Source organism: Erpetoichthys calabaricus, chromosome 13 (genome assembly GCF_900747795.2).
Source record: "Erpetoichthys calabaricus chromosome 13, fErpCal1.3, whole genome shotgun sequence".
Classification (NCBI taxonomy): domain Eukaryota; kingdom Metazoa; phylum Chordata; class Cladistia; order Polypteriformes; family Polypteridae; genus Erpetoichthys; species Erpetoichthys calabaricus.
Genome location: NC_041406.2, coordinates 1,945,868 through 1,962,612, shown reverse-complemented (window position 1 = coordinate 1,962,612; position 16,745 = coordinate 1,945,868). Strand labels below are relative to the sequence as shown.

Here is a 16,745-nt window from a genome sequence, read left to right as displayed (position 1 = left end):
CAGAACTGGACAACATTCTCCCCAGAGTTTTAACGCCTAAGAAAAACACAACCAGATACTTCACCTTGTACATTTTTAACCACTGTTTTGAGCACATTGCCAGTGAAACTGCAGCAGTCACATCTATAACGGAAAATGCTAGTAACAATGAAACAAACAAAGTGAACTTCTTAAAATAGCTGTCTTTCATTTCCACCCAAGGCTAGTTTTGCATTTTTGACAACTTCTGCTTCCCCTCTCATTCCAGGCACTCAATGTAATATTTTGCTGTTTTCCACATTGGCCCATAATGCTGCTGAAATGCCTGGCCTGCTGACCTTGGCGTTTTATTTATTTATTTATTTAACCTCCCTGTTACTACAGCAGAATCTTGTACTATTAATTTCAGCTTTGCCTTCTCCTTGTTTTGTATTTTTGAGGGGCTCTTTACACTGGCTACTGCCTTTGTTAGAAATATGTGCGACTTTGGTGGCATTCTGTTCTTAGCAAACAACAGCTAAGACTGGAGAGCAGGATGTCTGAAAATACACTTTCAAATATTGGTATATAATTGTTCAGTATAATAATAATAATAATTCTTTGCATTTATATAGCGCTTTTCTCACTACTCCAAAGCGCTCAGCAATTGTAGGTTAAGGGCCCAACAGAGCAGAGTCCCTATTGGCATTTATGGGATTCGAACTGGCAACCTTCCAATTGCCAGTGCAGATCCCTAGCCTTAGCGCCACCACTCCACCATTAAAACAAAGTATAAATAATTAACTTGTGTTATTTAATAAAAGAACAAAAAAAAAACACACTGTTTTACTCTGTAAAATATATACACAGTGGATTCAGAAAGTATTAAGGCCTCTTCACTTTTCTCACATTTTGCTATGCCAAGTGCTTTCTGAATCCACTGTGTATAGTTTAGAGAGTAAAACAGCTGGGTTTGAATACTTGGTTTTCAATTTTTTTATTTTTAATAAATTTGCAAAAAATCTTAAATACTGTTTTTTTTTTTTTTGCTTCGTCATTCTGGGTTTTGAGTGTTGCTTGATCAGGTCAAGTCAGTTTGGGGAGCATGCACTTGTACAGCACGTTGCTGCACCCACCACACGACGAAAGAGCTTGGGATTCTGGTTGGCAGCCCCCCAGGCAGACACGAGGTCCAGTCCCATCCTCCGGAAATGACCCTCTATCTGCCGCAGCCAGGTGTTACATGGTCGTCCCCTTGGCCTGGTCCTGCCACTGGGGTCCTCAACAATGAGAATCCTGTGAACCACATGGCCATAGTGCCATAACTGACACTCCCTCACAATGTAGGTAATGTGCCTCATTCAGGACTCCGTGAGCAACACAAAGTCAAACCAGCGATACCCAATGATTCTCCAAAGAGACACAGAGCTGAAGGAGTCCAGTCTTCATTTCAGGGGTCCATGTCTTGCAACCATATAGAAAAACAGGAAGCGCTTGCAAGCCCAGACACTCGGACTCCTCGCTCAGTCTCTCAAGAGCCCTGATCAGAGCCTTCATTGACTCTGTGAAGATCACAGCATCATCAGCAAAGTCAAGATCAGTGAGATGCCCCACAGCCACTGTTGCCCAACACCCAGTCCATGCAAGCTTTGAACAGAGTAGGAGCAGAACACACCCCTGATGAACCCCAGAATCAACTGGGAAAAACGCAGAGGTTCTGCCTCCATTCTGCACAGCGCTTGCAGTACCGAGATACAGGCCAGCCATGATATCCAGTGACTTTGAGGGGGATCGCATGAAGTCTCAGGTTGTCCCACAGGGCAGCTCAATCAACTGAGTTGAACACTTTACAAAAATCGACAAAGGCTGCAAAGAAACTCTGCCAATACTCTTGTTTGCAGTTCATGAGAACGCTCAGGGCCAGAATGCGGTCAGTGGTACACTTCTTAGGTGTAAAACCAGACTGGTCCAGTCATTGGAGGTGAGCAAGTGATCACGGGTCCTATTGTGGATGACTCTAGCAAGGACCTTAACCTGGCACCGAGCCCAGTGATTCCCCCTGTAGTTAGCGTTGTTGCTTGATGTGTGTGTTTTAGTTTAAGGCTACAATATAATGAAATGTCAAAGTGGAGGGGTCTTTCACAATCCACTTTAATGATATTGTCAGAGAGTGGTGATTTGCAGCTTAATATTTAATGCACAGTTTTATATATTACAAGTAACTGTGTTAATATCTTCAGTGCCTGGGCATCATTGAGACCTCTGAGCTTCACATATTGAGGGAGGAAGGCTGTGGGAGATGAGCTGTGGCTCATTTCCTGCCAAGAGCAAGACTAGAAACAAATAGGGTTAAAGAGTCCCCAGTGAGTACATAAACGGACAGCAAAACACACACCTCACTAGTGCAGAGGTCATGGAAACATAACCGATAAAGACCCTTAGAAAACCTCAGTCAGTGCTCTCCGCAACACACAGGTCTCTGGTACTCTACAGCAGAGAAAGACAAACCAGCAAAAAGGCTGAGAGAGACGCACCTTCTCCTTCTCTGTGCTACTGACGCTGATCAGCGGTCACAGAGTACAACTTCTTCAAATTAGCTATTAAGGCCCAGCTAAATGGGGACTCTCAGTTCAGTTTTTGATATCCGACCTTGGTTTTTCAACCTCTTATATTAATAGCTCTGCTCCTGAGGCACTAGGGTTTCACCGTCAAGTCCTCTCAGAGGAGGAATCTGGCTAAATCGCTCCATCAGATGTTTACATTACACACACAAGAATTTAGTAAACTGTAAAGAGTCGTATTAGATTTACAGTTAGGTCCATAGTACTAGGGTGTTGTACCGTGTTAGCCATTGTGAATGTAGAGAAAAGCCAAGCAAAATGACACCTTTTATTGGCTAACTAAAAAGATTACAATATGCAAGCTTTCGAGGCAACTCAGGCCCCTTCTTCAGGCAAGATGTAATCAATCATCAAATGTTCATTTCTAATACTTGGTTGAAAACCCTTTGCTGGCAATGACAGCCTGAAGTCTTGAACTCCTGGACATCACCAGATGTTGGGTTTCCTCCTTTTGAATGCTCTGCCAGGCCTTTACTGCAGCAACTTTCAGTTGCTGTTTGTTTGTGGGCCTTTCTGTGCAAAGTTTAGTCTTCAACAAGTGAAATGCCTGCTCAGTTGGGTTAAGATCAGGTGACTGACTTGGCCATTCAAGAATTGTCCACTTCTTTGCTTTAATAAACTCCTGAGTTGCTTTGGCTGTATGTTTTGGGTCATTGTCCATCTGTATCATGAATCAATTTGACTGCTGTATTTAGCTGGATTTGAGCAGACAGTATGTCTCTGAACACCTCAGAATTCATTCAGCTGCTTCTGTCCTGTGTCACATCATCAATAAACACGAGTGTCCCAGTGCCACTGGCAGCCATCACACTGCCTCCCTCCCTCTGTGTTTTACAGATGATGTGCTATGCTTTGGATAATGAGCTGTTCCACGCCTTCCCCATAATTTTTTCTTGCCATCATTCTAGTAGAGGTTGATCTTGGTTTCATCTGTCCAAAGAATGTTTTTCCAGAACTGTGCTGGCTTTTTTAGATGTTCTTTAGCAAAGTCCAATCTAGCCTTTCTATTCTTGAGGCTTATGAGTGGCTTGCACCTTGCAGTGCACCCTCTGGATTTACTGTCATGCAGTCTTCTCTTTATGGTAGACTTGGATATCGATATGCCCGCCTACCCCCTGGAGAGTGTTGTTCACTTGGTTGGCTGTTGTGAAGGGGTTTCTCTTCACCATGGAAATGATTCTGCGATCATCCACCACTGTTGTCTTCTGTGGACGTCCAGGTCTTTTTCCATTGCTGAGTTCACCACTGCTTGCTTTCTTTCTCAGGATGGACCAAACTGTAGATTTTGCCTCTCATAATATTGTAGCAATTTCTCGGATGGGTTTTTTCTGTTTTCGCAGTTTAAGGATGGCTTCTGTCACCTGCATGGAGAGCTCCTTTGACTGCATGTTGTCTGTTCACAGCAAAATCTTCCACATGCAAGCACCACACCTCAAATCAACTCCAGGCCTTTTATCTGCTTAATTGATAATGACATAACGACGGACTTGACCACACCTGCCCATGAAATAGCCTTTGAGTCAACTGTCCAATTACTTTTGAGCCCCTGAAATGAAGGGATTGTGTTCACAAAATGCTTTAGTTGCCTCACATTTTTATGTAATCGTTTTGTTCACCCCACTGAATTAAAGCTGAAAGTCTGCACTTCAACTGCATCTGAGTTGTTTCATTTAAAATTCATTGTGGTAATGTACAGAACCAAAATTAGAAAAAAGTTGTCTCTGTCCAAATATTTATGAACCTAACTGTATGTGACAAATTAGTGAGAAGTTAAGCAAAATGACACCTTTTATTGGCTAACTAAAAAGATTATAGTATGCAAGCTTTCAAGATAACTCAGGCCCCTTCTTCAGGCGAGATGTAAACATACCCCAGAATCAACTGGGAAAAACACAGAGGTTCTGCCTCCATCTTGCCTGAAGAAGGGGCCTGAGTTGCTTCGAAAGTTTGCATATTGTAATCTTTTTAGTTAGCCAACAAAAAGTGTCATTTTGCTTGACTTCTCACTACATCCATAGTGGCTAACACGGTACATCACCATAGTAGCACTGGGACAAAGATTCAGTTTGTCACTTGTTAAAATGTGTTCTGCCAATAGAAAACTGAGCAGGTTTAGAACTGGAAATGGACATACAAATAAGTTCTAAGCCTAAATGCGCTAACAGGAGTCGAAACCTGGAACTCCAAATAAGTTAACAGACACCAAACGTTAGCCAGAAATGAAGTTTAAGAGGAATTTCTAACATTTTCAATACCAGAAGATCATAAAGTAATGCACCAGACACTTGCTACTGTCCACAGTCTCTTGTAAAGAGAGTTTCTTTGATGCCAGCTTTTATTCTCACTCGTCACTCACCTGCCAAAGCCAAGCCACTAACGACGGATCATCATGTAATGACGATGACCTCACAAAATGGCAGCATGGTAAACACAGATGAAACAAAAATAAAAACTGACTTTGATAAACACGTATCTAAACAAAAAATAACAAAGGGTCTTAATAATCCACAGGAAAAAACATTCTGAAATTCTGATAGAACAACGTATCTAAGCAGTAATCCATGTTTAAATAGCTTAAATGCTAACCCATCCATCCATCCATTATCCAACTCGCTGAATCCGAACACAGGGTCACGGGGGTCTGCTGGAGCCAATCCCAGCCAACACGGCACAAGGCAGGAACCAATCCCGGGCAGGGTGCCAACCCACCGCAGGACACACACAAACACACCCATACACCAAGCACACACTAGGGCCAATTTAGAATCGCCAATCCACCTGACCTGCATGTCTTTGGACTGTGGGAGGAAACCGGAGCTAAATGCTAACACAAGCACAAATTACAAAAAGATTAATTTAAGCTTTCTCTTCAGTCACAGTCCCTGTTCTTTTCCAAGTCTCCTTGAGTGACTGTAGATCTGTACTCCCCCAAAACTTATGAAAGAAAATCCATCTATCCATCCATTATCCAACCCACTATATGCTAACTACAGGGTCATGGGGGTCTGCTGCAGCCAATCCCAGTCAAACACAGGGCGCAAGGCAGGAAACAAACCCCAGGCAGGGCGCCAACCCACCGCAGGGCGCGCACACACACCCACACACCAAGCAAACACCAGGGACAATTTAGAATCACCAATGCACCTAACCTGCATGTCTTTGGACTGTGAGAGGAAACCCATGCAGACACGGGGAGAACATGCAAACTCCACACAGGGAGGACCCGGGAAGCAAACCCAGGTCTCCTAACTGCGAGGTAGCAGCAATACCCACTGCGCCACCACAAGTAAATATAAAGAGCATTATCAGAAAAGTATATGCATCCTAGGCCACCTCCAGTGCAATGGAGCTTCTTCCTGGTCTTTGGTCTTCAAGCCGACTACTGCTTTCAAGACGTGACCTTTTTAAATACAGAATATTTGGTGAGAGGTCTTGTGCCAGCAGCATTTGTAGTTTGCCTGTCACAAATGTCCTGTATATGTACCCTTATGTTGGTGTAGTTATTCAGTAAGCGTGCAGTCTTGTTTGACACGAGTAACAAATTCACATGAACTTTATTTAATATATGAATAGTTCCAGGCATTACATTTTTAATGCAGTGGGGTGTCTTCTGACAGTTAAATATAGAACCGGGTGGATGCTACAAACTTAGAGGCCTTCACAAGACTGATTTTGCAATTCTTCTTCTGTCTGCTTTCTCCCATTGTCCTCAAATGTTCTATCACCCACATCCCTGTTTTTCACTTTAAAGGGCATGTGAATTGCGGACCTCTAGCCAATGTGGATTTTTAAAACATGCATATAAACCACAATGGCTGCAAAAACCCATTTGTCAACTCAGTTTACGAAAAATAAAACCACATCACAGATGCATGCTTGCAGTCTTTTTCTCCTTTTCTAACTGTGTGCACTTTTTACAGTTGAACCAGCATTGGTTGTAATATTGATGCCAGTTTACAGTATTTACTTTTCAAGTAGCAGTGTCCCCCGAGACTTATCTACAGGCCACATAATTAAAGAGATGGGTCCTGCAGGTTGAGTTTCCACCGTGTAACGGCCGACCCCTTTACCCAGCCGGCAGCTACACCTCCAAGACCTGTGGCCTGGATGATTTACTGAGACTGAATCTAAACTATCAAGCCGTACTTCTAACCAATTAAACTTTTCCCCACAATCGACGGTGAAAAGATAAATACACAAAAGCAGGATGAAAAATTAAACGGATTAAATGTATTAAATGAAACAAGACATGCAAAAAATAGAAAACAGATATAAATATAAATATCCCTCCACCCCAGCAACAACAAGACACCACCAAATATAAATACAACAAAAACCCTCCCTTGCCCCTGTAACATATAAACACACAACACGAATAACAAAAATTGAATGATATATGGAACTGAATGTGAACGTGAGTCCGGTAATAAAGAAACTGTCCTGAATGCGGTTGACTGAATTAGCGAAAAATGAGTCATTTGATTTTCCCCGGACAAAATGGATCAGCCTCACCGTGAATCCTCGGTGCGTGGTGGATGATTAACTCCGACCCCGGGGTCTCTCGTGATGAGGTCCTTGAAGCAAGTCCAGCAGATAGAAAAACAAACTGGATGGAAATGTGCGATGTGGAATATAACAGGTACAGATGGCTCGTGGTCGTGAATGTGAAAAATCTCCTTCTCTCCTCTCTTTTCCTTCTCCTCCTGCTGGTTTAAATAGTCCTGTGACGGCAGTAATTGATTAATCGTGAACAGGTGTTTTCCAGGTTTGCGGCTGTGGTCTCCTTCCATCATCCATCCCCCTTTATGGGGACGGCATTAACTGATACACAAACAAACAGCAAACGGGACAATGAAACGAGACGCACTCAGAACTGACATTTACAACACTAACTATGTGGCCCCGCTACAACCGGAATGCAGACCTCCACATGCAGAGTGTTTTTTTTTCTCCTTACAAACCTTACTTAAATGCAGAACCGAACGCCACAGGAAATCCTTTCTACCTGTGCAATAAGACTGTATAACTCTTCCTCATTCTGTAGGTGATCTTTTTCAGAATTTTTGTCATTAGGTCTCATTCGGTTTTTTATTTACTCATCTGTATGTTACTGAATGTTTGTTTCATCCCATCATCACATGCTGCTATCTCATTTATTCATGGCACAAACACTAAGTCACTTTTCATAACCACTTGCACTAATAATCTGTTGTTTTATTATATCTGTTATAGTTTTAGTTATAGTTGTTTGTTGCTTTGCACAAATTAGTTATATAGTTATAATACAAACTATTAGTTATAGTTATTTGTTACTTTGTTTAGAGTTATTTTGTTATTCTGTTTGCACTATTACTACTGATCTTTTTAACTCTTTACTACCTTATCTTTATTCCTCTTGTTGCACTGAGCATGTATATGACAAAAGAATTTCCCTCGGGATAAATACAGTTCCTATCTATCTATCCTAACTATCCTATCTATCCTATCCATCTATCTATCTATCTATCTATCTACTTTTCTTTATCCAGCAATTTGTAAGCAATCAGACAATCAGTCAGTGTCTTCTGAGTTGGGCCCTAGTGAAGATGTCCACTTTTGAACATTCTCAGCCAAGATGATTTGTTTCTTCACTTAAAGGAATACGCCACTTGGAAATATTTTTATGTTACCTCAAGTAGTTAGTTTGTAGTAATGGCTGAAAACAATTTTTAATCTCTTGATTTGATCCAGAATGATGAAATAAAAAAAAAATTACTATATAATAGAATCCACGAGTTGCCAATGATGTACAACAGCCAAGTACATGGGGGGAAAAAAAATCTGTTACTCATGTCACATGTTCTACATGTCAGTTATCCAATCATTTGTTGAAAACATGCAAAGTGCATGCTTTTTTGATAAAGTAATGTTAGATATATACTAAAAAAAAACAGAATAATCAGCTCACATAATTGGCAGGAAATGAAAACCTCAAGGGATTGTCTTTTTGAATTAAAGATCGCCCTCTCCCTTGTGATCATTGGTCAGAAGTGCTGTCTTCAGTAGTGATGTCCTATACTGTATAATAAACTCCCACAGATCCCTGCCTCCTTCCCCTGCTCCGTACGCTCCTATGGCTGCAGAAGTTGCAGCAGATGATGACAGAAGGGAAGGAACAAAAAAGAAAAAAACGTCTTTTTATTAAAAACAGGAATTCAGAGAAGGCGAGTCTCTGCACACTGCCATTAGAAAGGAAATCAAGAGCTAGATAGATAGATAGATAGATGATGATAAATGAGGCGTTCAGTGATTTAAATCCACTTGAGAGGTGGAAAACACAACAAACACATTCCCCCAGATTGGGGAAACTTGCAAAAAGAAGTGCCTGTGCATCCCTGCCTCAAGCAGCCCTTCTGAGAAGGCTTTCTGCACCGGAGGAAATGTTTGTCACAGGTACCCGTGCTGCTCTGAGGCCATGATGCTTCTGTCACACAACTTGGAGTTTCCTCAGTATTTTATTATTTTTTTCTGATATCTTTGTGCCATATTGGACAGAACTTGAAGTTAGTAATTTGTTTAAAAATGTCCTCGTATTGTCAGGGTGATTAGAACACTGAGGTGCACCTCTGCCTTCGTTTATCCCAGCCCAGTCAATTTTCTCTTTTTTGGTGTTCTGGTATTAGGATGAAAAAGAGGTAGCACTAGGAATGAAATGTAAATATTTTGCTCAATGATGGCAGATAAGCAACCTCAAACCTGCAGTGAAGTTACTGGACTTGAGTAGCATTAAACTGAGATAGGGTTACCATATGTGTGGCTAGAAATCAAATACATGACAGCCTTTTCAGTCTGTGTTTGTCTTAATCAGAGCCTCACAAATATGTATTTTATTTACAGTTAAATCATTTATGTATTTTTCTTTTTTTCTTCCAACAGCTGTATAGATGAATGGTTTGAAGTGAATAGGTCCTGCCCAGAACATCCGTCAGACTAAAGCTCTTAAATGCTTTTTGCACAGGTAAAGTCATTTTTAACTCGGTGTGCAGGTGAAAATTTGAGTGTTTAGTCCATTATGACACGCAAGACGGCTACTTACAGATAACATGGAATTTATTTTTGTAATTACTGCTGCAGTATTGTGCGTCTGTGGTACAAGGATTCGCTACTGACCTGTCTAACGCTTTCTTCCAACATGAAGACTTTTGTCTAATAAGTAAAATACACAAAGAATGCATGTTAATGGACGAGTGTGAGAGATCGTCATGATTGGAATGATAGTTCTAATTCATCCTTTTGGAATGCTGAAAATCAACAATTGAAGGTTGTGATTAAATAATATGAATGTTAATTTTGTCTTTTTACCATTCACCCTAGTTGCACATACAGTATTTCACCTCATCTTTCTAGGTGTCAATTACACATAACTACACATACTTGACATGACTCCTGCGGTGGCCCTATACAGCAAATAAAAAAGAGTAGCCGATTTTTGTGTGCTGAAGAGAGAAGTGCAGAATCAACCAAATGGCATCACAGTACACGGGGAGTGTTTTTCCACTGGACTGCTGTGTTCAAAAATGTCTTCAATTGTTGAGTGAGCGTCACTCTCAAAGAATAAACTAGGTGCTCATGTAGATGATTACAGAAAGGAGCATTGAGCAAATCCCTATACTAGCCATGTTCCATTTCAACCTTTCAGAAATGTTCTAAGAGGAGGCTGCTTAAAAAGAAAACAAGCATTGTATTTAACAGCACCCGTTTGGCTTACTGTCAGTGAAAATAGTGTCATTTTTTATTTAAAGATAACAAAAAAAAATTTAAATACCAAGGAAAAAAAGCAAAGTTTAACCCCTACCTAAGAAAAGCAGTGAAAATAATGTGAGATTTAATGTAGGAGTTCCCTTTTCTCAGCAGTTCAATATTTATTAAAATTTCAAGAGGCCTTATAGCAAAATAGTGTGATTGAATGTACGTGATTGGTTTATTTGTTTTATAATAATTCTTTACACACGTTTTTAGAGATGTAGGAGAAAAGTCCACACAGGCAATGACCAGGCTCAAAAGCTGAATCCTGAAAGCAAGAAAATCCAGGACACTCTCATAATGTACGGTGGATTCAGAATGTAACCTGGTCACCTTTGCTTTCTGCATACTTTATTGGGGTGTAGATTTCATTTTAAACAGACAAATTTGCCGTTTTTGCCCATCAGTTAACACTAAATAACTCATAATGACAAAGAAAGACCATGTTTTCAGAAAGGTCTCCTAGATTTTTCATTTTTTGAGTTTGAATGAATTTGAAGTATTCAGACTCTTAATTCAGTACTATGCAGTAGCCTCTTTAGCAGCAATTCCAGCGTCAGGTCTTCTTCAGTAAGTCTCTACAAACTCTACACACATGAATGTGATCAGCTTTTCCCGTTCTTCCTAGCAGATCCTCTCAGGCTTTGTTAGATTGGATGGGGAGTGTCTGTAAAGTGCCATCTTCAAGTCTCTCCTCACATATTCTGTGGCACTTAAGTCCGGGCTTTGGCTTCACAACTCAAGAACAGAGACTTGCCCTGAAGCCACTCCATTGTTGTCTTGGCTTTATGCTTTGGTGAAAGGTGAACCAACAACCCCGTCTGAGGTGATGTGCAGTCTGGAGCAGGTTTTCTTCAGTGATCTCTCTGTATTTGGCTGCATTTGTCGTTCCCTTAATTTTGACTTGTCTCCCTGCCACTGAGAAGCACTACCATGGCATGATGCCTCCACCACCATGCTTCACTGTAGGGGATGATGGTATTAGGCAGCTGATGAGCCACACTTGGTCTTCGACAGACATTGTGTTTGGAGTTCTGCTCAAAGACTTTCATTTTTATCTCTTCGGACAGAGAATATTTTTCCTCATGCTTCTGTCTGTCCACTTCATCATAAACACCTGATTGCTGGAGTGCTGCTTATATGGTTGTCCTTCCACAGTTTGATCACAGACGTCTACAGAGAGTTTCTTCATGTTTTGATTTTCTTCCTGACATGCAGTGTGAATTGTGAGACCTTCTATACCAGGGGTGTCAAACTCCAGACCTGGAGGGCCGCAGTGGCTGCAGGTTTTCATTCTCACCCTTTTCCTAATCAGTGAGCAGTTTTCACTGCTAATTAACTCCTTTTCCCTTCATTTTAATAGCCCTGTTTTTAAGGATTCAGTCCTCTGAATTGATTTGTTTCTTCATGAAATGGCAGCCAAACAGAAATGAGACATTAAACAAGCCAACAGATGAGCAGCTAAACTGGAATTTCAAACTCCAACCAATCTATTAATGAGAAGCTGATTCTTGCTGTTAATTAAGCCCATTATTTAATTTTGCGGCCTGTTGCTGCTCTTATTCTGCCACAGCCGACATTTCCAAAACTGTTGAATTTCTGTTCATCAAAATGTTTTGGTGACCTGAGAGATCAACCTTACCGAGACCTTCACTTTTCTTTATTTTCAGATATTGTGTGACGGGTACAGGTGAGCTGGACATGTGGCAGCTCGTTTTGTGTCTCATTATTGTTTGGCTGCTAATTAAAAAAGAGACAACTAAGGGACCTGAGTCAAGTTAATTAAAACTAAATCAAAAGAAGTTAATTAGCAGCAAAAACTGGTCACTAATGAAGAAGATGGTTAGAATTAAAACCTGCAGCCACTGCGGCCCTCCAGGCCTGGAGTTCGACACCCCTGTTCTATACACAGGTCCAGGTGTGCCTTTCTAAATGATGTCCAATCAATTCATTTGGCTACAGGTAGACTCCAATCAAGTTCTGGAAAATTCTAAAGGAGAATTAAAGCAAATCGGATGCACCTGAGCACACAGCAAAGAGCCTGAATACTTAATAAATGAGAGATTTCAGTTTTAGATTTTTAATTAATTTGCAGATCTTTCTGAAAATGTGTTCTCACTTTGTCAGCCTGAGTTATTGAGTATAGATTGATGGGCAAAAATGGCAAATTTCTCCATTTAAAAATAACACCCTAAGGTCTAAGCCATATTTTAGTGTTTTAATGTCTGCTGGTTTATTGCATGAAAATGTAATTTTACTCTAAGTGTTATGTATATTTTATTTTGGAAGAAGATGGTACTTTTCAGAAAATGGTTAGTACAGCCATGTTACATTGTAGTTTTTCTAAAAAAAAAAATAGTTTAGCACTAGAATTACCAGAGCCAACGAAAAACTCATAAATAGCCAGAAACTGGACAAAAGCCTTTCATATGTTCAGTTCTCCATTAAAATAAAAATACAAATCATTGACAGATCCAATAGTTTTGGAAAAATAAAATTGCAAATACATACATTATATCAGAAAATGATTTACATGTCCAACTTTTCTTAATGGAGGGAGGCAAAGTGGCACATTACATTTTCCTGCCTGCGTTTCATTCTCCTAGTTGTGGCCTTTGTTGGAGTTTCAGCCATCGCTGGTCCCAGCACGAATACTTGAGCAGAATGGGAGGAATCTGCAGAGACGCACCACAATGCTGTTATGTTTCACTGACTTTGTGTCCTTTGCTTTGCAGATCTTATTGTGAAGAATTTAATGATTTGTGTTACAAATGTCAATAAAATGTACATATAATGTGCAACCCTATATTACAACAACAACATTTATTTATATAGCACGTTTTTATACAATTGATGTAGCTCAAAGTGCAGTGAATTAGAATTATTGGTGGCTGATGCAAGTTTGTCAGAAAGATGACTCTATGTAGTACTGAATTACTGGTTTGTGACATGCAATGCCTTTCAGAGCTCACTGTCCGTCATCACCCTTCAGTCCCCTGAATGGCACGCATGTGTAGTGTTTATAAAAATGCAGGTGTACTGTATATGTGTGAGTAAGTGCAAACAAAACATTTTAGGCATTCACTTATCTTCAAATAGATCCAAAGGCAGTTATTTATTCATTGCTAAACTATGTAGTTGGGACACACTGTCTGTCTATATCATCATCACTATGAAACGGCACTTCTTGTTCTGTGCTAAATGCCTTTGGACGCACTATTTTAGTCACACTGCACACCTTATCAGTCTCTTTGTAAATGAGCTACAATCTGTTTACTCCACAATAATTCACATCCATTTCTTGATGATTCGTTTGCTCTGGTAATTCAAGAACTATTCCTGATCTCTAAAACGTGCAGATTAATCAGAGGATGAGGCCGGGCTGTGTATGTGCTAATTTTATTTGATGACTTCACGAATACCCTTTTACCTTCGCTCATATAGCATCTGATTGGTCTTGGAAGTCAATTCAAGACTTGATTGGTTCTCTAAAATGTCATTCTTATAATATTTTATACAGACAGTCCATATATGAAACTACTGCACAACTTAAGACTAAAATACCCAACCTGCTCTGAGAGGGATGTGCATGTCACAATGTGATGTTTAAAAATGCGACCCTTACATTTTTTTTTTCTTTACATCTTCTTGCCTCCTCCAATCTGTCATCAGTTTCTCAGACTATTTCCTGTAGGAGGCGATAGTTCCCTAGTTGAAATAAGTTCTTTTTAATTGTGGCATTTTAAGTAACCTGAAACTATATAGATATAATATTAAAAGGTGATACCCCTCCCATAGTGATTTGGCGGTAAGAAATCACATAAGAGAAAATAACTTGGCTTTCTTTAATGATGATTTACGCAGCATTACTGATGAAGGAAGCCATAGAAAGACAATTACCAAGGTGGGATCTTGATGTATACAGTCTGCCATTTTTCGTCGCTGTGATGGAAGGATTTTCAAGACGGATGATGATGTCACCCATCCGTCCGTCGGCTTCAAAGTATTTGGCTGCTTCTCCAAGTTTTTTCCACGTGTAGGCCCTTACTTAGGTTCCAAACAAAGCAAGGAGAGGATTCCATTTCATCTCTAATGTACAGAAATAGTCCAATGCCCATTTTCGTAGTTGTACCTTCTCTCTTCAAATGCTTGCCTAGCAGTTCTAAATGCTGAGAGCCCCTGTGTGCTAACTTTGGCCTGACCTGTACATGTGAGTGTATTTATAAAATACTTTTTGTACAGAGCACAGTGACATTAAACTTATATTCTGATTACACAGATGCATCAGATTTTGTTGCAGCAGCACAGTTCCCAATTTCTTTCGCCACTTCAATGACTTTTAACTTAAAACCAGTTTCATATTTTCTTCTGATCGAATGCTCTATTGTAGATAAGGGATGCTGTTATGGTAAAGGTGTATGAGGGTGTGAGATACAAAAAACGCAAAACAGTGCAGATGTTGCTTCGGAATAGTTCAGGTATTACCGTGTGGTCACGTAGGCACAATACATAGAAAACAAAAGGCCGTGTGCTCCGTGGTGATTCTCTCAGGTGGGCGTTAGCATATCAGAATCTCTTGCACCAATAGCGTGACTTTTCCGCATTCGATTTATATGACTGACATTATAAAATACCGGAAATTATACAGTAAAATGAAGCCCTGACTTATCCATGGGAGAACTTAAATGTGATTATATAGGGCAGTGTTTCTCAACCTTTAAGTATTTGCACCCCAAGTTTTCATAACAGTTTTAATCGCACCCCCCCTAAGGTTTTTTTGAAAGGAGCCCACTAATACCATTTTGTTCTTTTTTAATTAATGAAATATCATAGATGCATATTTTATTATACCTACTTAACTTTTATCGACATTTATCTAACTCTAGATTTATTTTTCTAGTATCAGAATGTAGTTTAAGTTCATTTGTTTTGGTTTCAATAGATGGATTTTTCATATTTTCTATTCTTGTTTTGTTTTTTTCACATCTTTGCGCCCCCCCTTTTTGTTACTTTGCGCCCCCCACCGGCCCACCCCACAGTTTGGTTTTACTTACCCTATATCAGTGGTTCTCATTCACTTAAAATAGGAACATAAAATCCAGGGAGCCTCCCAGTTCATGAGCAGGCCTGCTGACATTAAAAGTGTACAGAAAGTGAAGGTCTCAGGACTTTCTGAATCCACCATATCCGAGCTGCAGTGCCACGGCTTTTAGATTAACACACATGTTCCAGTTATACTATAAATGAGAGGAAATCAATGAATAGGCAACTGCAATAAAACAGGACATGACAGAACAATTTAAAGTGGGATTTTGTGATCAGCAGGCCAAAAGAGCAATTATTACAGTTTGATGTTTTTTTTGTTTTTTTTTGCTTTGTTAGTTTGCTTTTGAGTATTTCACGGAGGATTAGAATGTTGAATCAGTAGAAACCCCATAACTAATTTTTACAAATTGTGATTTGTACTCTTCACACAACCATTACGATTGATTTTTTTAAGTACCTCTCTAGTTTTGAGGAGTCTCCAGGTTTTTTTTGTTGCCTCCTCCAGTCTTTGTTGTCTCATTATCCAGTAGATTGAAGTTGCTGGTAAACAAGCAGGTCGTTGTCTTTGTGTCTCCTTAATTTTCAGAGCAGCTCAACTCCCCTTTTCTCATTGATCTCATTATTGTTATCACCATACGATGATGATGAGGAACAATTGCATTCAGGGCTAAGACGCAGGACACAATCTCATTGGGTAGATGGAAGTTTACACCCCTGTGGTCTTTGGCACTGGAGTGACCTGCTGTTATTTATTATGAGCCATATGCATATGTGTGCTCTAACTATGCTTTGTACTGTTCTCTTAGCATAATAACGGTTTTCTTTGTTATATTTTCTATTGTAGGTTTTGGTCTTTCCTGTATCAAGAAAGTGATCTGCCCACACCACTCAAGACTGCAGGAGATGAAGCCAATGCCATCACAGAAACTTTTTTTGCTGTCTTTCCCCACACTGAGTGACTGAATTGCTTTTCTTAGACACACCGCATTGAAACTCCACTTATTTTGGAAGGGAAACAATCTCTTTGCTCTTCAAATAAATTGCCACATCTCTTTTATGTGCCAAAATTTGTTGAATCAGCTTTCAGGGATTAAATCTATATATGCATTTAGGTATCTGCGTGCAAGTGTGTGCGTGAGAGTGCGTTCAGCCGACACATCCATTATATACACGGAACTTTCCAAATGCACGCATATGATTCATAAGTTATTCATGCACATCAGATTCTGAAATCAATCATTTATTTATTTTTCCTGTACTTCCAACCAGACAATGCATTTTTGATTGAAACCTCTTGACATCATTGTCTTTAAAGATGGTGAAAAAGAGAATCATTCC

The 16,745-nt window shown here is 39.9% G+C and overlaps 1 protein-coding gene across 2 annotated transcripts in view; it reads left to right on the top strand.

Annotated features, from left to right (window-relative positions):
• LOC114663926 (E3 ubiquitin-protein ligase znrf2-like) overlaps nt 1-16,514 on the top strand; it is a 197,439-nt gene extending 180,925 nt beyond the window's left edge. Inside the window, exons 4-5 of one of the 2 annotated variants that reach the window (XM_028817878.2) lie at nt 9,495-9,576; nt 16,252-16,514. In XM_028817878.2, coding sequence (XP_028673711.1) covers nt 9,495-9,552 — 58 coding nt within the window. In that variant the 3' untranslated portion in view covers nt 9,553-9,576; nt 16,252-16,514. Of the gene's footprint in view, nt 1-9,494; nt 9,599-16,251 lie in introns of both variants that reach the window. The other variant, XM_051935683.1, reaches the window with a different exon arrangement.
• The last annotated feature ends 231 nt before the right edge of the window (nt 16,515-16,745 follow it).